This window comes from Anguilla rostrata, chromosome 12, assembly GCF_018555375.3.
Source record: "Anguilla rostrata isolate EN2019 chromosome 12, ASM1855537v3, whole genome shotgun sequence".
NCBI lineage: Eukaryota > Metazoa > Chordata > Actinopteri > Anguilliformes > Anguillidae > Anguilla > Anguilla rostrata.
Genome location: NC_057944.1, coordinates 37,598,641 through 37,621,018, shown reverse-complemented (window position 1 = coordinate 37,621,018; position 22,378 = coordinate 37,598,641). Strand labels below are relative to the sequence as shown.

The window sequence follows — 22,378 nt, the reverse complement described above, 5'->3', positions numbered from 1 at the left end:
TTGTTTCCAAGCCAGTAGGAAATTCAGCGGACCTCAGAGGCCTGATATTAATAACCGCCGTCCATCCCACCGCATTCTTTGCGCGTGAGTCACGGTAGAGCAGAGGGCGCTCGCGGGAAAGGACCTCTTCACCGTTGTTTTTCCAATTTGCCTTTCCCTTTTTTTCCATGGAGTGGAAGAGGGCTTCTGGACGACATACTGAGCTCCTCCCACCCCACTACATCCTACCCCTTCCCCTCTCTCTCTCTCTCTCTCTCTCTCTCTCCCACACACACACACACACATCACATGTCTGTCCGTCCTATAGTCTTAAACAAATGAACCTGTTGAAACCCACAAACAGGTGGTCGGATCCAACAGTGTAAACATGGAGCAAGATGCATTGTGACGCAATCTGTTAGGGTTCTGTTAGCTTGGCTGAATGAGAACTAAGTGTGTGCACACATTACTCCAGCGCCCAGCTGTGGAAAATAGAAAATGGCAGTGTGGGTTTTGGCAGTGAGAGGGAGAGTGAGTCACTGCTTATCTGGCCTGTCACAGAGAGACCAACTGCAGTGTGTGTGTGTGTGTGTGTGTGTGTGTGTGTGTGTGTTTGTGAGAGCAAACTAAATATCGGTGCATATGCTGCAATAACCTTTTCTCAGGTTTGGTACGTTGTGTGTGTGATACATACATGTTTTTGTTGTCAGTAATGTCATTCATTTATCTGAAACCAGATGCTCCAATTATGCTGACACCATGAAAAATGCTTCAGCTTTCCTTTCTTTCACGTTAAAAAATACAGTCCGCGTGTTACATCATTTTTCCACTTAACAGTTGCCACTGAATCCATTGCACAAGAGCAGTGTAAAATCAGAACAGTTTATTGAGTATAAATGGTAGTAAACACACAAACCATGTTGAGGTTTTTATACAGTAGTCAGTAACAATATTTGGTTTGTTATTTCCTGAAGCGTCTGAACTGAAACACTCCTGTCCAGAAAAGTTACTTGGGATTTCAAAACAACCTTTCAGATACATGGAGAACTTTTACTCAGAAGAAGAAAAAATAATAATAATAATAAAAAAAGAGAAAAGAATCACATATATATTCAGGTATATTCTCTGAGACGGAGCAGTGGTCAAGCAGGACGGGTTGGGTGTGGAACCGGTCTAAATGGATGTGCAGATTGGTTACTAGGCAACCAGGCCACAGGATGAGGGGTCTCATCATGGTCCGGAGACTGTTACACAATAGCTGCAAAAAAATGGATAAACCACACCCATTGTGCAACAGCGCAACGTTTAGACAACCTGGTCGTTTATGTACACGGGGCTACGTATTTTTATTTGCCGATATTCTTGGCCAGGGTGACTCATGACCTTCAGGTACACACCTGTCCCCATTCTGCAACCTGTTTATACAGGTGCGTGTTCACAAGGGGAGGCCAACCGGAGGGGGTGAACCAACATTCAGAGAAGCATGGCTGCTAGCCACGGGAGGCCATCGAAGCACCAGGATGGCGGTATTTCACATTATCGCTAATCCACTTTTTTGGGGGGGGACTGAACGCCACCACCTGTCTCTCTGTAGAGACTCAATCACAAGGGACAGGCAATTCCATTTCCAGAGTGTCGCGTGGATGCCGATTTGCGTTTCCACCAGTTACCCCAGTTACTCCTGGCTGAATTAGCAAACTAGCTCAACACACCGGCGCACACACTCGCAGAGTAGACCCCAGCAACACATTTCACTTCATACTGGAACACAAAAACAGCTAACAGCTGTCCTTCATCTTTGTTGATAAACGAAGCTAAATTGCCCACTCGCGTAGGCTAGACGACTGAGCTAATTAAATAATTAAGAGCCGAAGTCGGCGTTAAATTCAGAAACAGACTCGATTCTCCACAGCGGGCCTGAAGCCCACAGGAAGTGAGGTCACTGGAGGAGTGTGTAGCGGAGCTGGTGCCGCGCGGAGCGGTTCGCTGTAATATTTGGCGTTCATACGCGAGTGCTGGAGGCGCTGTGTGTGGAAGCGGGTCCCTGCCAGGGGCTCACACCTTCATTCCTGGAGGCCCGGGGTTTATCCTGGCTTTCCTCCCAGCGGTTTCCCCAGAATTATTTTAACTAAACGGCTGTACGGTGCCTGTTCACGCCCGTGTCGGATCACAGTGGAATGTTCTCGTCACCAAGCACAAGTCTACAGACTGTGGCGGCTGCTGCTCATGGCTTCATCAGAAAGGTCAGACCACAGAAACGGTGGGCCACTTCAACAATTACGAGCAGAAAACTAAGTGGGCATCAAATCCCAAAATATATCAGCCCTGGTTGTGCCCCCCCCGCCCCGCCACGCCCCCCGGTCTAGGCAGACAGGGTAAAGAGGGAACCACACAGGAATGCGAAGTGCGTCCTGCCCACGGTATCCGTGATGCCCGTCTTTCGGGACAGCGTCCCGAGGAGAACGCTCGGAATGACCGAATACCGAGGGGGGGGGGGGCGGAGAGACGCACGGACAGGGGGTTACGGACGGGCAGATGGCGCCACGGCGCAGGAATTCGGAGAAGGCCCGAGAAAAAAGCACAAAGCGTTATTAGAATGTTTTCCACAGTTACAGCTCAGCAAGGCTGTGCAAGTTCATGGCGAGGAACAACACTGTAGCACAGTGCTTTCACTACATCTCTCTCTCTCTCTCTCTCTCTCTCTCTCTCTCTCTCTCTCGCTTGTGTTTTTAAACCCACACCCAAAAAGTTTCTGCTGTGATGGGAATACTGTTAGCCTGGACCACACATACGGATCACACAGAAAAACATTTTTACAAACCATGTGCGGCCCAAAAAAAAAACACACACGATCGTGTTTCCATAACATCGCACGGCCTGAAAGAAAACAATAAAGGTTTAAAAGATGTTGTTGTGACATAGTTCACTACAGCCTTAGAGAAAAGTAAAAGTGCTGAAGTTGTGTTTTTTTGCGTGCTGGCTGGGAATGCATTGGGGTGAAGGGGATTGAGTGTCAGCCCCCCCGCGGCAAGACGCAGGCGGGGGGGGCAGGTTTGGGAGGGCGGGGGCTGGGAGGAGGGTGGGGGCGGGGTCTCTCTAGGCGTCGGAGCCCTTGTGCCGGCGCTTGGAGGGGGGCACCAGGCGGGCAGGCAGCTCCGGGGGCAGCCCGTGCCCGTCCAGCTTCACCTCGATCAGGTGGCTGGCCAGGGCGAACTCCTCGTCGTCCAGCATGCCGTCGCGGTCCACGTCCGACAGCTTCCAGATGCGGCCCAGCACCGAGTTGGGCAGCTTGGTGCTCACCATCCAGCCCTTGGCCTTGGTGCCGCTCAGCTTGCCCTCGTTGGGCGACAGGTTGTAGAAGATCTCGTCGTACTTGGGCTTGTCCTTGGTCACCACCCAGTCCTCGTCGTCGTCCTCGCCGCCGCCCCCCTCCTCCCCGTTCTCCTCCGCCTGGGCGAAGGGGTCGCCCTCCAGGAAGGGCCCCGCCCGCGTGCCCAGGAAGGCCCCGCCCTGCACCCCCGGCTGCACCCCCGCCTCCATCTCCTCCTGCTTGAGCAGGGGCATCAGCTTGGCGATGTCGGAGGTCAGGAGCTCGTCCAGCGCCGCCATCAGGCCCGGCTTCAGCGCCTTGAACTTGGTGAAGTCGTGGACCATCAGCTTCTCCTGCGGGCCCAGGGAAGAGAGAGAGCGGGGAGCCAGAGAGAGAGAGGCGGGGGGGAGGAGGAGGAGGGGAGGGGGCAGGCCCAGGAGAGAGGGGGAGGGAGGGGGCAGGCCCCAGAGAGAGAGAGAGAGCGGGGGGGGAGGGAGGGAGGAGGGAGGGCCCAGGAGAGGGGGGGGGGAGGGAGGGGGTAGGCCCCAGAGAGAGAGAGCGGGGAGGGGAGGGGCAGGCCAAGGAGGGGGGGCAACCAGGGTTTGGGGTAAAGTTCCTCTTAAGTCAATTCCAAATTAATTAAAATTGAATTCACATATTGACCCCAAAAAAAAGATACATTATTAGCATTGTCCGGTTAATGAAATGAATTTCATTAATTCATACTAAGAATTTCCTGAATTGACACAGAACTGACCCCAATTCTACATCAGCAACACCGAGCACATTCCAGTGCTACCCCTCCCAGATATTAACAGCGAACTGAGTGCCTGAGAGAGTCAGGAAGTCAGGAGAAAGAACATGGGAGTCAACCGCACACACAACAGAGATCCCCCATTGCAAGCAAGCGCATATCGGACCGCCGTCGGCCCACCAGCGGTTTTACATCGGCCCGCCGGCGGCAGGAGTGTTCACCATCGCCGGGAGGCTAACGTGCTAACTGGGACTGCGTGCATTTTGGATGAGCGTGTTGCCATGGTCTGGAGTCGGCATCATTAACCGGCATGAGTACTTCAGTGCCATGGCTCTGCGAGTGCAGTCTCGTTATCACTGTCACTCAAATAGCTCGTGCGGATGGGTGGGACTTAAGGGTCGCTTGCACTGCAAGCCGCTCGGGATAAATCTCTGGCGTTCGCTAAGTGAACGTACTGTACTGTACTGTAACGTGCAGCGCACTCAAGATATCCGCAGATACCCACAGAACACTGAGTTCCCAAAGGGAGCGAGGGGGAGGGGACTGAGTCATTGACACGCAGAGAAACCGTTCTTCTCTTTCTTTCTTTCTTTCTTTTTGAAACCACACCCCGGTACACATTTCAGCCATGCTGTAGATACCGAAGGCCCTGAATCATACTTATGCTTCCCTTCCAGCAGACAAACGTTTAAAGGACACATTGGCAACCTGAAAAAAAAAATGTGAGGCCATCTTTTCATAACGTTCCTCAATCTAAAAAAAAAAAATTAAAAAAAAAATAAAAAAATCACACGTTATTCACTACAACCTTATAGAACCTTACTGAAACAGCTGTTGGACCTTCCCAAACTTTACACTTGCATGAAGAACTGAGCAGGTAGTACTTGTGTACCTATTGAACAGGTAACACACCTGTGCTGCAGGTACCTGTGTACCTACTGAACAGGTAACACACCTGTGCTGCAGGTACCTGTGTACCTACTGAACAGGTAACACACCTGCGCTGTCAGTACTTGTGTACCTATTGAACAGGTAACACACCTGCGCTGTCAGTACTTGTGTACCTATTGAACAGGTAACACACCTGCGCTGTCAGTACTTGTGTACCTATTGAACAGGTAACACACCTGCGCTGTCAGTACTTGTGTACCTATTGAACAGTTAAAGGACACATGGCACCTGGAAAATGTAACCATCTTTTCATAAAGTCCTATCTAAAAAAAAACCTGAAAGAAATCACACGTTATTCACTACAGCCTTATAGAACTTTACTGAAACAGCTGTTGGACCTTACCAAACTTTACACTTGCATGAAGAACTGAGCTTGTGTACCTGTGTACCTATTGAACATGGTAACACACCTGTGCTGCAGGTACCTGTGTACCTACTGAACAGGTAACACACCTGAGCTGCAGGTACCTGTGTACCCACTGAACAGGTAACACACCTGTGCTGCAGGTACCTGTGTACCTACTGAACAGGTAACACACCTGTGCTGCAGGTACCTGTGTACCTACTGAACAGGTAGCACACCTGCGCTGTCAGTACCTGTGTACCTATTGAACAGGTAGCACACCTGCGCTGTCAGTACCTGTGTACCTGAACGCAACAGGTTAGAGGGGAGGATCTCAGACTATGCTGAGCACATGACCCACAAATCCTTCTCTTGTCTCGCTGCTCTTTGAAATGTGTTCCAAACACAAATACGAAATGCAAATTTTTTTTCTGTCACAGTACATGTCAAAACAACTGCGTGCATATTAACCACTGTTGTGCAAGTAATGCCTTCTTTCATTTCACGTGAGAAACTGCTGATAGAAAGTATGTAACATAAACATGTATTTTTCCCCCATGTTTATTTTGTCACCCACCTCAGCCCTCCTGGTGAGCACCCAGAAACAACCTGCAGCCAGTATAAAGAAAAACTGGACTAATAACCCAGGGGGGTTGCAGGTGCAAACCCATTCTGGGGCACAGCCAGTGTATCCTTAAACAAAGTACCCAACCTGGACTCCATTAGTGAACAGCTGTATTACTGCATTGCTTGTTTCACATAAAGGAAATCGCTCTGCATGAAAGCACCTGATAAAAGGGAAGGCGTAAATCTTGTGCCTGGAGTGAAGCCCTTTGCCTGAAATACCCCTTCGAGCCCTTTTTTTATAAGGTCATGTGACGGCATGTAGTATTTACCCTGGAAAAGACTGCCTGTTAAACTAATCAGCAGGGAGACTGCGGTTCATGGTTTGGCTTGGCAGACACGGGCATTAAAAACAGGGCCAAATGCTCATTTAAAACACTCAGCGCTCAGCGGCTGGATGTGATACTCCTTTAAAATAATGTTGAGCGGGTGGATGCGGACGCTGACCTGCATCTTGGCACAGTCGGGGAAGTCTCCCGCAGAGATGTGGTGCTGCAGCTGGATCTTGGAGAAGATGACGGGCAGCTGGTAGATCAGGTTCTTCTTCTTGTTGTCCTTCCTGAAGACCGAGGGCATCTCCTGCTTCAGGTAGCTGATGATGTGGGCGTGAACCTGACAGCCATGGAACATGTTCGGTGTTAAAGCACCTGTACCGTCCAACAGGGATAAAAACATGAGCGCAGCGGCGTACTGCTTTTAGTCCTGCTATTGTTAATGCTATAAGGAGCGAGGTCACATATGTGATTAGAATGTTCTTAACTGAACATTCCAGTGCTGATGTAGCAACCACTACTGGCAATTGAAAGAGTTCTAGAACACAGGCTTAGAATTTAGAGAAAAAACTATTTTTCAAAGAGTTAAGAGATATGGACTGATACTCAAAAGCGAAGACAAACATAATATTTCAGGAATGTAGCAGACAATCTTATCAACTGACAGAAATTTAGCATTCTCACACAGTATCAAAGTACCCAGCTGGATATATACAGAAGCCTTTGGTTACAAGCCCATTTCCCTAACCATTATATTAACAACACTGCCACCCAATCACATAAACATCCTTAGTAAGGAACCCTTCTTTATGTGATTGGGTGGGCAGTGTAGTTAGTTTAAGGTCTTAGAAAAGACCCAAAAGATTTTGAGTTAATAGCACATTTACACAGTTAATGACCAGGACAAGATAAGGCAGTGTTTCAGAGACATGATCTATCCTCCAGCTCCCCCCATTCATCAGGTTATTCTGTTTTATAAAAGGTACCCAGGCGAGGATTCCTTTTGAAAGGCATGAAACGAACTCTGTCGGTAATGTATCACACAAGATTTAACACAGAATGTTTTGCTGTGGCAGAGGGGTAGGGAATCTAATTTCACCCCGAGCTGAAAAGTACACTTTATCAAAAAGAACAGCATTCTCTGGCTACCAAACCACAGAGCTCCTGCCAGGGCTGATATTACGGTAGTTTTCTACATGGAGGGAAACACCTGCTCCGTTTTAAAGAAAATCTCAGTTCAGCTGTTAGGATCCACCAAATCCAGCCTTCTGTTCAGTGAACATAATGATTTTAGTTCTAAGATTCTATTAATTTCAGGCAACACGTTCCCTCTGTAAAATCATAATAGTGTTTTAAGATCTCAAAGGTATTAGAAAGAACAGGAGAAATGAACAATTAATGATAAAACCATTCAATGAAAATACTTCTGATTGTCTTTGAATAGCAGAAAAAAAAACACTAGTGTTAATACTGTCCCGCTTATGTCCACAAAACAATCTGATACCTTCCCTAATCTCTCTTACGCTGACTCAACTAGGCAACAATGCAAAGTGCAGTGGTGATGTTATTTTCAATGATCTTTTACAGTGCTGCACTAAATGTAATCTAATGTCTTCCCAGGTTGATAAATCAGATTTTATAGTCGAATGACATGCAGTTACGCATGTACATTCAGTTCATATAACTTCCCCAACAAGCTTTTTTTTTTTGGATCAATATCAGAGCTTGAGAGTGCAGGGCGCACTCACAATCGTAATACATTACATCACAGGCATTTAGCTGACACTCTTTTCCAGAGCGACTTACGCAACTTTTTACATTCCATTTACATTGCATCCATTTACACAGCTGGATAAATACTGAAGCCAAGCAGGTTAAGTACCTCGCTCAAGCGACCCGGGATTCGAACCCGTGACCTTGAGGTTAGACCAGTTCCTTACCCACTATAGGGGAACTCTGTAGGACTCACACACAGCCCCCTAGTGCAGTGAATAAAGGCCAGCTCCACGGAGACAGTAACCAAACACAGAAAAGGACAGAAAGGTTCCACCAAGGCCACAGTCTTGTGACTTTCTTGGTTTTTTTTTTTTCTTTCTACAGAGAACATCTGACTGTCCCTTTTCCACTCCATAAAAACATGGATATCCAAACCGAGGCAAATTAAAGTGGGTGTGCAAACAGAACAACAAAAAAAAAAACCCTTGAAGAGGCTTTTAATTTGCGTGACGGAATTTCACATCAGATTCTTCATCAGAAGGGAGGCTTATCTGGAGCAGACCGGTTTAGTCCCTGACAGAGAGCGTGTGATCGCCACGGCAAAACAAGGCCAGACTAGAGCTCCGGGTGAATTACGCAATCACAGGCCAGGAGCCAGCGATACGTCACGTTCATATGTACATATTTATACTTTATAGGTTATATGTTATGTGCGTACATCCTGTATTATTCATATATTAAGAATATTCTATGCAGCATTTTTGTAAAAAATACAGTTTTGTTTTGTACAAAAATACAATAAAATCAAATTATGTAGACATTTTTAAGAACAAGATGGTAAGAGTTCTGTACAAGAGACTGCCCCCCTCCAGCCCTGCTTATCCTCATGAGGGCCACCCATTATTGTCGAAATACAACAAAACAAAATCCTAAATACAAATTAATCGATTAATCGAAGAGATTGTCTTTTCTTGTACAAAAGATCGTCCCCTCTTCCCCACCCTGCCCGACCCTACCCCACCATGCCACTCCGTGCCCCACCCTGCCATACTCCGCCCCACCGCAGCCCTCCCTGCCCCCCCGTACCCCTCCCCGCTCACCCTAACAAGCCGCGCCCTCTTGACCAGGTCGTTGAGCTTGCGCAGGGCGGCGTTGCGCGGGAGGTGCTGGATGTCGGCGAAGAGGTCCTCCTCCTCCAGCTCGAACAGCCGCCGGTTCTCGGTCACCATCAGCGGCTCGGACCAGAAGGAGCCGATGTAGACGCGCAGCACCTCGGGCGTGCCGAACACCTTGCCCAGCGACCACATGAGGGCGCCGTAGACGCGCATCAGCTGCTGCGTGCCCACCATGTCCGCCTTGTTCAGCACCACGCGCAGCTTGTCCTCGTTGCCCCGCAGCGCGCCGATGGCCTCCGAGAACTCGTCCGAGATCTCCAGCTTGTGCGCGTCGAACAGCAGCACGATGCGGTCCACCCGCTCGGCGAACCAGCGCAGCACCTCCGAGAAGTCATAGCCTGGGGGGGCAGGGGGGTGGGTTAGAAACGGGCTCAACCCAAAACCCAGACAGCCAGGCTCCCCCCTTATTATCTGGGAACAGCAGCTACTGGGCCACACTGGGCATGTGCCAGCTTAGACACTGCTCAGATTCTCAGAAGCCTGAAGTGAGCCCCACCCACTTTTTTTTTTTTTTGAAGTTTAAATGATATTTTCTAACCAATCAGCACTGGCCATAGCCATGGCCAGTCTAAAGCGAAGGTAGGCTCTTCCATTCCCTTCCCTTCTGGATTCGAGCGCACATCGGAGCAGCACATTTCAGAAGGAGGTGTGTAACGTAAGATGTGCAGTATCTGCTGCTTAGAGGGGTTGTGTGCTAAGAGAGCCTACGAGCCCCTGGGCTAGAGGCATGGGGCTGTGTGTTAGCTCACTGTGGGGGGGGGGTGTGTGCAGCAGTCTCTGCATCTGCTATGGGCTGCTGGGGGCGAAGTCTGTGCACAGGTCACAGAGAGGGAAGGGAAAGAGCAGCACAAACACACACACACACACACACGCAGACAGACGCGTGCACACACACACACACACCCCCTTCACACCCATAGCCTGCTTTTCGACCTTTCCCTCCATTCCAGCTCTCCCTCGTTTCGCATTCTTTCCTGTTGCTCTCCATCTCCAACTGCCACTCCCCCTCTATCCACTCCTCTATATCCATCACCCCTGCTCTCTCTTTCTCTCTCTGTCCTCTCCACTCTATCCATCACCGCTTCCCTCTCGGTCCTCTCCACTCTATCCATCGCTGCTGCTCTCTTTCTTCCAGTCTCTCCTCTCACTCTCTCCTCTCTCTCTCTCGTTCCCTTGTTCTTCACCTCCGTCCTCATGCATTTCCCTGCTGCTCTTTTAGAGACTGCAGACGGGCGGGATTGTGACACGGAGTGATCCTGAATTCCAAAGACCCTGCCAAAAAGCAGAGTTTAAAAAATAGTCTCTCACGTCTCACATCGCCACTCACATTGGTAATCCACAGGCTTGCCCCCAGCTCCCACTAGTCTGTCGTAAGTCCATTATGCTTAAATTGGATGAAGTTACAACAGCGTTCATCGTAATCACACTTCGCCTCAATTCATGTTTCCCCTCTGTCTCCTGGCTTCTTATGACCCCACTCACCTCTACTCACTCTCTGTTTGGCCCCCACTCACCTCTGCTCACTTTCTGTTTGGCCCCTGACAGGATTCCAGGTGTGTCGATGATGCTGATGCTCTCGAGCACCTGATTGGTCATCTGGGCACACTGGAACCTACCACACGCAGACGGGAAGATGGGAAACCCGTTCAGTGATTGGTCATCTCTTTCGTTACATGCAGGAGAACTGGGCACTTGTCCCAATTTGCACAGGTAAACCATATCGATGTGTCACAATTCCCTGGAATTTTTTCGCCAGCTGAAATGCTTTATATCATTTCTTCAGTATGTAACATCTTCGGTATAATTCCAGCCAGGATCTCAGTTGAATTGACTTCCAGTTAAATTTAACAGAAATTACAATTATTTTAGGTCAGCACACCCAATCCTGAGCTCACTTAAATTATTTTAACCAGGTGATGGCATTTAGCATAATTGAGACACTATTATTTCTAAATATACCTGGACACGCCCACATTGGTTTTGCCCAGAATATTTGTGACGCCGTCAGCAAGAGGAACGTGAACAGGGATGCTGATCTTAATCCCAGTTTTCCTGTTTGTTTGTTTTCTTCCCATACATGATGCAGGTCTTCCTACAGAAGGTCGTAACAATTAGTTCCTTCCCTCCTCCGCTCTTGGAGCTGTCGCCAACACTGAGACGTCGTGAGAAGCGTTTTCCGGAGTGCAGCGCGGGGTTGCTTTCGAGGTTACGAGCCACTTGCGACCCGTTGGAATTGCGTCTTGCGCAGTCCTCCTTCCCCCTGGCATCTTTCCAGACGGCTTTTCTTTTCAGATGTAAACAGGGAATGTTTACATGAATAACCCATTGTACGCCGCAGATAACATGGGATGGGAATTGAGGAGGGTGGAGGTAGAGTCTATCCCAGTTTTACGGTACTTTACGTCAGTCCTTACACACATGTGCATGCTTGTGACATTTGTGGAAGTGTAAAATGCTTTTTAAAAATGAAAAGACCCAACAAGAAATAAAATACCGCATTCCTTGAAGTTCGATGTGGAGTTCGACTCTTTCGAAAGCACAGCGTAGCTTCCACTGGCATTATTAATTCATTAACATTACTCATTCATAAAAATGTCATGATGATTCATGCAGCCTTGTCAAACACAATAAATAACAGATGCGGGTGGCTTTTCTTCCACAGTAATATGTCTAGTCAGTGACTGATTATCAAAAACTGGTTAAGTATAGCTGTCATATAAAGCAGTAGGGCCACGGCTAGGGAACTGAACGTTTAACTGAATGTTTGTGTGCCTTCACCGTGTCAGGGTAAAGCCACACGTCCTCCGACAAGTTCGCCTGGCATCGCCCTCCCCTCACACAATCAACAGCTTGTGTGCGTGTTTTGAATTTTTAAAACAGTGTTCGTTCAAAGCATATTGATCGTATTTTCAATAAAATTTGAAATCGAACACCGTTTACACGTCAAATCTTTAATCTGATTGGTTATCGCACCATGTTCTCCCTTCAAGGTAGCTCCTCCACTCGCCTCACCAGCTATCCCAGCATGCCCGAAAAATTGGCTCCAATTGAAATGAATAGAGGCGATTGTAAAGTCGCTTCTTATCGGAAGATGTGCGGCTTTATGGTCAACCCACAAACTGCAGTCCCAATGTTTTCAATTTCAATACAATTTGCCGCTACGCACAAGAAGACCCACGCAATTTGAACTAAACCGCTACTATTACTGTGTGGCAGTGCACGCACTCTCACTTTAAAATGAGAGTAGCACGTACGGTGTGTCGCGATGCCTGCTATTGTAATTCAACGCCCGCCCGTCCATTGTGTGGAAGAGGTTCCCTCACGGCGCTCGGCTTCCTGACGGAAAATCACCGGCTCTGCCAGAATTAAACAATAAAGCCCGCTAATGATCCGCCTCTTAAAACAACACAGGGGCTTCCTGTTACCAGCGGCCCTAACGAGCTGAGGGTTTCCCAGGACAGGAAGTTCACGGAAAAAAACACACGTCATACCAGCAAGGACACACACACTCCAGAGACTCAGAGACACCGAACAGACCTCCAGAGTGGTCTAGCACCGCCTACAGGAAGGGGAGTGAACGGAACCTGGGTAACTAGACCAGGGATTCCCAAATTCCATCGGTCCATTATCAATACCCGCTTATTCCTGGGCAGGGGGAGGGGATGCTGGAGCATATCCCAGCATGCATTGGGCGAGAGGCAGGAATGCACCCTGGACAGTTTGCCAGGGAACATACACCATTATCTAACACACTCATACCCAGGGGCAATTTACACTCTTCAATTAACCTAACCTGCATGTCTGTGGACTGTGGGAGGAAACCCATGTGGACAGAGGGAGAACATGCACACAGAAAGGAGTAGGAAATGGCTATAAAACATCTCAGACTGGGCAGAGGACTTAAGTAATAGTGATGCCTATCTTCTGAAGATATTTATAGCAGCATGTAAAAAAAAAAAAAGCGGTCACAAAATGCTGGCTCCAGAAAAGCAGTCCCTCTGTGGGCCTGTTTGCTGAAAATTGTAACCCTTTTGCATCACATGCAACGGATGACTTGTACTTTGAGTTTACAAAAATATATGGGTAAAAAACGCTGGGAGAAATTGAACTTTTATTTACCCCACAATGCAGATTCGGTGTAACTAATAATTCTCATTAGTGCTGTGACTGTATTTGTCTCTGTAATCATCCTGGGATTGCTCATGACCTCATGTTCACTGTTCTTTATATTTATTTGTAAAACTACAAAAATAAAGCTTGTTTACTTTTCATAACCTTTTCCGCTATCAGCAAAAAGACTAAACCAACCCTAGACCAGCTCTCTCACTCTGAAGGGCTTTATGGATTTGGGGCCTGGGCCTGGAGATTCTGGGGGCAGCTGGTTTTCCATGTTAACCAGCAGATATTTAACAGAAAAGCAGTTGAGATCACCTCCCCTTGTTACTTGGTTTCAAAATGGCTTCTTATTTTGAGGCAGAGAAATAAACGCGCCATGTCTTGTGGTCCTCCGCGATCAGAGTTGAACCAGAGTGAACTGGGAATCCAAATTTCAGAATCCTATTCCACTAGAAACGAGAGTGAGAGCTCCGACCAAAAAAACATGGGTTTGGCTAGCAGGTGTTACCAGTGACACACGTTGACGCGAACCAATCATAGTGCTTAGCTGTGGGGTGCACCCTTCAGCAAAGTGATTTGACAGTTGAGTGACTGACAGCAAAATGGCCGACTGTACCCATCATGGAACTACATAGGGTCTCACTCCCCCATCACCGCACAGCATACTGATACAGGTAGAGAGTGTGATCTAGGGAAAGGGCTCATCTAAGCAAATGCTGCAGATAAGCGTGTTGTCACAGCTTGCGTGTGCAGACATTCCGAGCCGGCCTGGCAGCCTGAAAGATAAACACGGGATACTGGGAAAGAATTTCAGAGCACATTTTCTGTTACTTTTTTTTTTTCCCCTCCTCTGTTCACGCCTCTGATCTCATCGGTTTCCTCATCTCCTCAGCTTTTAACACCCCTCTTAAGAGTTCCCCTCTTTAAAGGACTATATATACGCACATGTGCGCAAACACACGCACGCACACATACACACACATGCGCGCAAACACACACACACACGTATGTGTTTCCCTTTAAGAACTTGAATGTCCCTCCCTGGAGACCTCTCTCCCATTCTCTGTTTTTTCCACAAATAAGGAAAGTCCCTCCTCCTCCTTATATAATGTTGGCATAGAGACTCCACATTCCATAGACTAAAAAGCTGATGCATTTCTCTCTCTCTCTCTCACTCCCTTTCTTCCTTCCTTCTCTGCTTCCCAAGAGGGTGTTCAATTTGACCTCCTTCCCTCGCTCCTTCCATTCCACCCACCCACCCCCTTCCTCCTCCCACCCCAGTTTTTTTCACGCATGTTGTTTTGTTTTCCATCAAAGATCGAGTGGGAGGGTCAGAAACACTGATCCCAAACAAACCCAGATCTCCCACGCACGGGCCGCGGGTTTGGCCAGGGGCTTATCGGGCGGTGTGAGCGCTGGTACTGCTTAGTGCAGGGAACGGGCCCCCTCCCCCTGGGGTCTGGCCAGCTCACCTGTTGAGGAAGGTATTCCCGAAAAGGTGTCGGGTATGTGCCCCGTCCCCCTGGGGTCCGGCCAGCTCACCTGTTGAGGAAGGTGTTCCCGAAAAGGGGTCGGGTTTGTGCCCCCTCCCCCTGGGGTCTGGCCAGCTCACCTGTTGAGGAAGGTGTTCCCGAAAAAGGGGTCGGGTTTGTGCCCCCTCCCCCCTGGGGTCCGGCCAGCTCACCTGTTGAGGAAGGTGTTCCCGAAAGGGTTGAGTTTTCGGAAGGGCTTGTTGGGGTCCACGATGAGGGCGTTCCCGGGGATTAGCCCCTCCACGTCCCCGTGCATGATGGCGGTGAAGTTGTCGGTGGTGGGCTCCGGCCCCACGCGGCTCCCCGGGAAGTCCTGTTCCAGGAGGTACCTGAGGGTCACAGAACAGCGGTACTAAAACAGGGACATGGGGGAAAAAAAATCACCCTACCGGCAGTAAGCAAAGTGGAGGACCACCAATCACAGAATATATTGGTAACAACCAATACAACAACCAAGATGGTGATTGGTGAGTATCCAGGAAGTAATATCCAACAAATCACTGTTGGCGTGGTTCTATTTATTGTTACCAATGTAAGGTGGAGGTCCTCTCTGTGAGGTGATGTCACATTTGTTTGATTCCTACATTTATACTTGGCAAAGAACACACTGTACCAATGCACGCAAATTAACTGTAGTGTAGGAATTTAGTCAACGTGCTTATCCAGCACAATTTGGAGAGCTTACATTTTTGGAACCCAATCAATTTAGACAGTTGGATGTTTTACTGTAGCAGAATTTGAACCTGCAACCTCCTGAGTTCCCAGTCCAGGTCCCCAGCTATCTTACTCAATGCAAGTGTCTGCCGGTACAGGCACAGCCGTATGAAAATCCCTGAGGAATCATTCCATACACGTCAGAATGCTATGTGCTCCAGGGCAGAGACCATGCAAGATTTATAAAGATATGCTACATGTAAACCTGCAAATCCATTCAGAGGAATTATCCAGATCAGTGCATTCTGAGCCCACAAACCCACCTAACAAGCACATCTTTTTTTTCCTATAGCCTGAACTTCTCTTCAAATGTGGAATTCCATTTTCTTTTTTAAACATACCTGCGTCAACACAACTTTGTGGACACCATAACACGCACAACTATGCACGCAATATGTTCATCGCTCAGTTTGACAAGAGAGAATTTCCCTGGAAAGTCTGTGATATATGTTGACTTCTTTTTTTTTTTTGGTCATGTGACACACCTCTAATCCTTCCGTGCACCACTAACATAACCAAGCCTCTGCTCCTTGCATTTCATCACACGAATAAGAGATTCAGGCAGATTAACTATGAGACCAATATCGCGTCAAACATAAATCCATTCAGAGGTACGACACAAATGAACTCCTGCTTGTCTCAAATCTAATCCTTTTTAGAGGTATATGATTGATTCGACCTTTGTTGAAGATTCCAGCTCAAACCAGCTGGGATTCTAATCTGGTTTTAAATGACAAAGCTGGTTAAGTATGCTGCTGGTAAAACTCATCGGCTGGTCAGCTGGTGAAACAGCTGGTTGACCAGCTAAATGTGTCAAAAACTCATCTTAAACAAGCCTGGCCAGCTTAGGCTGGTTTAAACTGGAATGTTCAGCAGGGGCAGCAGCCATGCAGGCCTCTGATTGGTTAAGCTACCTGATAAAGGTGGTCTTCCCCGTGGAGTACTGTCCGACCACGAGCACCATGGGCTTGTTGTCGAAGTCGGCGTCCTCCAGGCTGGGGGAATGGAAGTCGTGGAACCCGTACAGCTGCTCCAGAGGCAGCATTTTTTGGCGGTACAGAGACTTCAGACCGTCTGTCACCGTCCGGATCACCTCCGGGGTCTTCTGGTTCTTGATGGCTTTCCTCCCCAAACGAGACATGGCGACGTGAGGCTGCAGGGGGCGCTGTGGGCTGTTTCTAACTATTTTGTTGTTGTTGTTGTTGTTGTTGTTGTCGTTATGTTCACCAGTCAAGAGCTTTGAGTATGCCTGTGTCTTGTGTGTGTGTGCTGTCTGTGAATTCTCAAGGTAATGACTTCTGTTTAGAGTCAAGATAGGACCAATGTCTTGCTGTTCACTGAGCTTTTTCTCTACCTTTGATTGTCATCTGAATGTCTTATCTGGCAGTCAGAAGTTTTGTTCAGTCTGTCTGTGTGGTCAAACGATGGTTAATGCTGTAAAAACTGGCCTTAAAAGGTGTGTTAATCTTATTGTAGTTCAATTCATCACACTTTCTACAGCCTCTGGTAGTTTTTTGGTTTCTGAAAAAAAAAAAGATACACAGTCAAAAATATATTACAGACATGAGTTGTTTAAAACCTGTACTACAACTCTGTGGTAATATTATGGGATGGCTGTTGCTGGGGTCAGGCCAGTGGTGGAGGGAGGGTGTGTTAGCCACTGAGTGCTAATGTTTCCTGAGCGGAATCTTCACAAAGTTCATTTAATCGCACAGGGGAAGCACAGTGCATTGTCCCTGTGTGCCTGAATAAAGGGGACACACACTTCTGAGCACACACCCAAAATTACACACACACACACACACAAGTATAAACACATGCACACACATGTACGTGCACGCCCAAATGCACAGTCCACTCCTCCTCATAGACCTGAGGCACATGCTTTCTCAAGCCAGCCCTCAGAGCACCAGCAGTACATAACAGGCCTACACAGGCCCAAACGCACAGAGACACACAGCACAGGCGCAAACGCACAGAGACACTCAGCACAGGCACTAACACAGTGACACACAGCACAGGCCCAAACACACAGAGACACTCAGCACAGAGACACACAGGACAGACACAAACTCAGAGACACACAGCACAGGCTTACACACTCAGCACAGGCACAAACACAGAGACACACAGCACAGGCACAAACACACAGACACAAACGCAGAGACACATAGCACAGGCTTACACACTCAGCACAGGCACACACAGCACAGGGACACACAGGACAGACACAAACACAGAGACGCTCAGCACAGGCGCAAACACACAGAGACACACAGCACAGGCTTACACACTCAGCACAGGCACAAACGCATAGCCACACTTAGCACACACACACAGCACAGGCACTAACACACACTCGCCACCTCTTTCCCTTCCCACTGATTGGCCCGCCAGCTGGTGCGGCAGGACCAGTGTGTCAGGTGAGGACCACGCAGCACTCTTAGGAGCGTGCCGAAGGTCGCCAGGCCGCTCGGCCCTCTGGGATCAGAGGAGCATGCTGGGAAGGGTGTGGAGAGACGGGCCGTACCCGAGTGGAGAATAACCTCAGCTGCTCCCAGCAAGGCTGCGCTCATTTAAATAGGGAAATTAAGGGTAGGGTGAGGTACAAAAAACTCCTCAACGTAAACACCGAAGCCTGCGAGCACAGGGAATGCGCAGGAGAACTTTCCAGAAACACAGCTAAGGGAAGGGGGGGGTTCGCTTCGCCCTCTTGGCAAAAACGGAGACGCGGCGGCAGAGGAAGCGAGCGAACACAGAGAAAGAGAGGGGCGTGGTGCGAGGGAACGAGGGAGAGATTCTTTCGCGGAAAGAACAGCTGCGGAGATGCCCCGACCGTGAAAGCTCCTTCACCACATTCCTCAGAGGAGGGTGAAGATGGGGGCTCCTGGCTGGCTACCCCAAAATGCCATGGGGGAGCGGGGGGGGGGGCTTCACTGGGTCCTTACAGACTGTGTTTTGCATTATGGACCACAGCCTTGGTTCAGGACAGCTAGTACGTGAGACTACCCAGAGCGACATCACAGCCTGCTTGGAAGGGGATCCCGCACGCTCTCAGTCCATCACTATTAACGAACAACACGACGAATGAAGGATGAATCGTGCTGACAGCAGTCAGTGGGAGAAGCACAGGGGATGACAGAGGGAGTTAAAGCAGTCCATCCATACGCTCCAAAAAAAAGACAACCAGCTGAGAGGTTTCTTGGAAACTTTCCAGATTGCGCTTTTACCTGCGACACTTTTACAGAGCAAATGAGAGAAGAAGAACGAACAGGAAGAGCGGCAGCATGCCTTACCTCAGGACGGGGTTCAGGCGATTGGCAGAACAGCATAAAACCCAAAAGGTGTATCTAGCAGAAAGAAGAACCACAGGTTCTTTAAAAAAAAAAAAAGGTTTAAAAGAAAAGATGGTTAAAAACAGGCTGATGGCTCTCCCTCTCGCGCTGGAGACTCGGACATCTCAGAAGCCAAAAGCAGAACGACGTCCGTCTTCGCGTTGCGCTCTCCTCCGTACGCTTGCACAGACTGAGTCCCGTCTGTGGAGACAGTGCTTCTGTGTGTGTGTGTGCGTGTGTGTGTGCGCGTGATGAATGATGGTTTTCCAGTACAGGCTAATCGGTCTCAGCTGATACGAGTGTCTGGCAGAACTCTCTCTCCCCAAACTTGAAAAGCTGTGAGAGAAAAATAAAGCGCTTGACACACAGCACACTCTCTCACTCTCCCTCTCTCTCTCTCTCTCCCTCCCTCCCTCATCCGTGCAACAAGGGGCAAACCCTTAAAAGCTGACGACTGAAGCTTGGGAAGAGGTGGAGTGCGTGTTTGTGTGCGTGCACATGGGAGGTGGGGCTACATTAAATAATCTGAGGGATTACTGATTCTAAGCTTTTCTCAGGGAAACACAAACTCCTGCCAGGTATTCAGGTTATGCCCTTTCCAATCGTGCTTTTAGTGAAAGCTGCAACTCTTAGTGTTCACAATTCATTTACTTTCCATGTGTTTATTCACATGACACTGTTGCATAGCTTTGGGGGGGGAAAAAACCATGTCCTCCCTCCACATCTCCCCACCCCTCCTGCCACACCCTGCATCACCACTCTAACTCTCTAGCACCACCTACTGACAGCCACCTACATTGCACGAGACTGCAACCAGAGACAGCTGACCAGTCCAGGACCACCCATATGAAACACCACTGCCCATTCCAGTATGTGTGTACTTAAGATTTACTTACAGTTCCAACAGGAATCTCCCACTGTTCACATCAAGGACAAGACAATGGACATTTCTTTCATAAAAGAAGCAAGTTTTAATTTACAGTTATACTAAATGTACAGTTCTTTTCTTCTTTTTTTAAAAAAAGTGTCATTATACACAATAAATACAGTACAAAATTAATCTGTAGTACTATATTTCAAATTCTCTTTCATTTTGTAAATGTTTTGTTTTGTTCTTCTCGATTCATTTGTTTATGCTGCGTTTGCTTCCGTCTATTTGAAGAGTTTGGAGGGTACACTGTAAAGCAGGAGAGCGAGTGAGCTGGAGGGAGGGAGGGATGGAAGAAAAGAGAGAGACGGAATAAAAGGACACAAGCCTGGCTTGTCACGTCTCTCTTTGTACTTTGAATTTGGTCGCACAGCTGAAATGCCTTAAGGATGCAGTCCGAAGATCTTAGGTCTACTAGTTTTGTGCTTGGCACGTTGTGTGATCAGCGTGTGTGTGTGTATACACTCACCGGTCACAACATTAGGTACACCTGTTCAACCGCTCGTTAACGCAAATATCTAATCAGCCAATCACGTGGCAGCAACTCAATGCATTTAGGCATGTAGACATGGTCAAGATGATTTGCTGAAGTTCAAACCAAGCATCAGAATGGGGAAGAAAGGTTATTTAAGTGACTTTGAACATGGCATGGTTGTTGGTGCCAGACGGGCTGGTTTGAGTATTTCAGAAACTGCTGATCTACTGGGATTTTCACACACAACCATCTCTAGGGTTTACAGAGAATGGTCCAAAAAAGAGAAAATATCCAGTGAGCGGCAGTTCTCTGGGCAAAAATGCCTTGTTGATGGCAGAGGTCAGAGGAGAAGGGCCAGACTGGTTCGAGCTGATAGAAAGGCAACAGTAACTCAAATAACCACTCGTTACAACCGAGGTATACAGAAGAGCATCTCTGAACGCACAACATGTCGAACTTCGAAGCAGATGGGCTACAGCAGCAGAAGACCACACCCGGTACTAGCATGTACCTAATTAAGTGGCTGGTGAGTGTATATTCGCAACACATAATGTTTTTTACAGCTATGCCAGTGTGTGAGTAAAATTATTTGGCAAACCTGGTCCGAATTTTTAAAAAATACAATAAAACAGTTAAAAAATTAAAAGCATTGGTCACAAAAATATGCGTTTTAAAAATACAATTTAAAAACCTGTACGGACAGTTCAGTTTTAAGCAGACTGACTGTTTGGAGACGGGTGCTGCTGTGGACGCTCTTGAACAGAAGTCTGGTGCTGCTAGCTGTTCACTGTGTCTCAGTTGCCAATAGGAATCCTGAGAGACCACAGACCATCTGAAGTGCTGAAAGAGTGTGTGTGTATTGTAGTGCGCGCGTGTGTGTGTGTGTGTGTGTGTGTGTGTGGAAAATGCCCAATCGGGAGGGAAGACAACATGAACTTTGAATAAAAACACAGCCCAGAGGGGAGACCCTGTAAATCACGCGGACCGAAACTCTCCATCTGACCCTCACTCAACAGAGCAGGAGAACCATCAGACCTGCACAAGGTTGCTCATCAGCGCCCCCTAGTGTGGGTGGCCTAGAACAACAAAACAGCAAAACCCCTCCTTTAGCAGAGAGACAGGAAGATTAACAGGGAGTTTAACAGAAGAGACAGACGTACAGACACACACACACACACACACAGAAGACAAAGAGGGAGGCACACGTTTGGGTGGAGCCAGACTGACAAGCAGACAGACAGCGAGGAGAAGTGACTCTTACTCCAACACAACCCCCACCCCCCCCCGCTGACACACTCTAACAAGTGAGCTGCTACACAAAGGGTTAACTGAGCACTTTTAAGGTTGTTCACAGGGGCCAGAATCACAGATCTTTTTGAGTCAGAAAGTTGAGTCCAAACTGCTCTTTGAATTACACAGGAGGATTTAACAAGCTTTCTCCACCCAGAACCCTGACACTGCCATTTAGTGACAGATAGCTTAGTGACAACAAAGTGAGCACGCACACACGCACACACACACACGCACGCGCACACACACACGCACGCGCACACACACACACAAACACCGTGCAAGGGAGTGAATGAAGAAGCAAACAACAAAAATGAAAAAGTGTGGAATGACAGACAGGCAGTGATCAGGTTGTGGCGGGGTATGGGGGGGGCAGTCACCTCGGGTCAATCCCAGTCATTTCCCCTGACCTTGGGGAACTAAGGGAGCCAGATGATTACAAACTGCAGGAACTGAAAGCATGCCAGTGTCCCCCCCTTTTGGGCAGACTGATGTTTTACCGTTATTTGTCACTCAAATGAAGGTGTGCACCAAAAACAACAACCTTGCACACTTCTGCATATCTATCTGGGTGACATCAAACCCTTCTGTGATGAAGAATGAGGTACCATGAAACCAAAGATGGGCGGAGCAACATGCTGTCAATCATTCTGAACTGAAACCAGGCATACTGATCTGCAGTGAAGAGCAAGCGTGAACTGATTGGTTCGAAAAGAAAGCCAACGACCGACAGCTCACCAAAGCTCCACCCATTACATGGTTTATGAAAACCACACCCTTCCCATCGCTAGAATCCAAAACAAGTTGGGGACGTGGACAAACTAACGTTTGCGATTTAGTGTTTGAAAACATGAAATGCTTCAG

At 48.2% G+C, this 22,378-nt stretch overlaps 2 protein-coding genes across 3 annotated transcripts in view; both read right to left on the bottom strand.

The window, feature by feature from the left end:
- Positions 1-847: 847 nt before the first annotated feature.
- Positions 848-19,136, bottom strand: ehd2b (EH-domain containing 2b). 2 transcript variants are annotated; one of them, XM_064301091.1, is made up of 7 exons: positions 18,783-19,136; positions 16,401-17,007; positions 14,925-15,101; positions 10,639-10,736; positions 9,050-9,462; positions 6,409-6,573; positions 848-3,642 (listed from the first exon to the last, which is right to left on the bottom strand). In XM_064301091.1, the coding sequence occupies exons 2-7, from the start codon at positions 16,625-16,627 to the stop codon at positions 3,076-3,078; spliced, it is 1,647 nt and encodes a 548-aa protein (XP_064157161.1). In that variant the 5' UTR covers positions 16,628-17,007; positions 18,783-19,136; the 3' UTR covers positions 848-3,075. The 2 variants fall into 2 exon arrangements, with proteins under 2 accessions (XP_064157161.1, XP_064157162.1); XM_064301092.1 differs by lacking the exons at positions 14,925-15,101; positions 16,401-17,007; positions 18,783-19,136 and adding an exon at positions 11,084-12,328.
- The window catches only part of bicra (BRD4 interacting chromatin remodeling complex associated protein), a 22,016-nt gene continuing 18,420 nt past the window's right edge, over positions 18,783-22,378 (bottom strand). Inside the window, 1 exon segment of the mRNA XM_064301068.1 lies at positions 18,783-22,378. This exon segment is cut by the window's right edge and continues 2,226 nt beyond it. The gene's annotated coding sequence lies outside the window, so the exon portion shown is untranslated.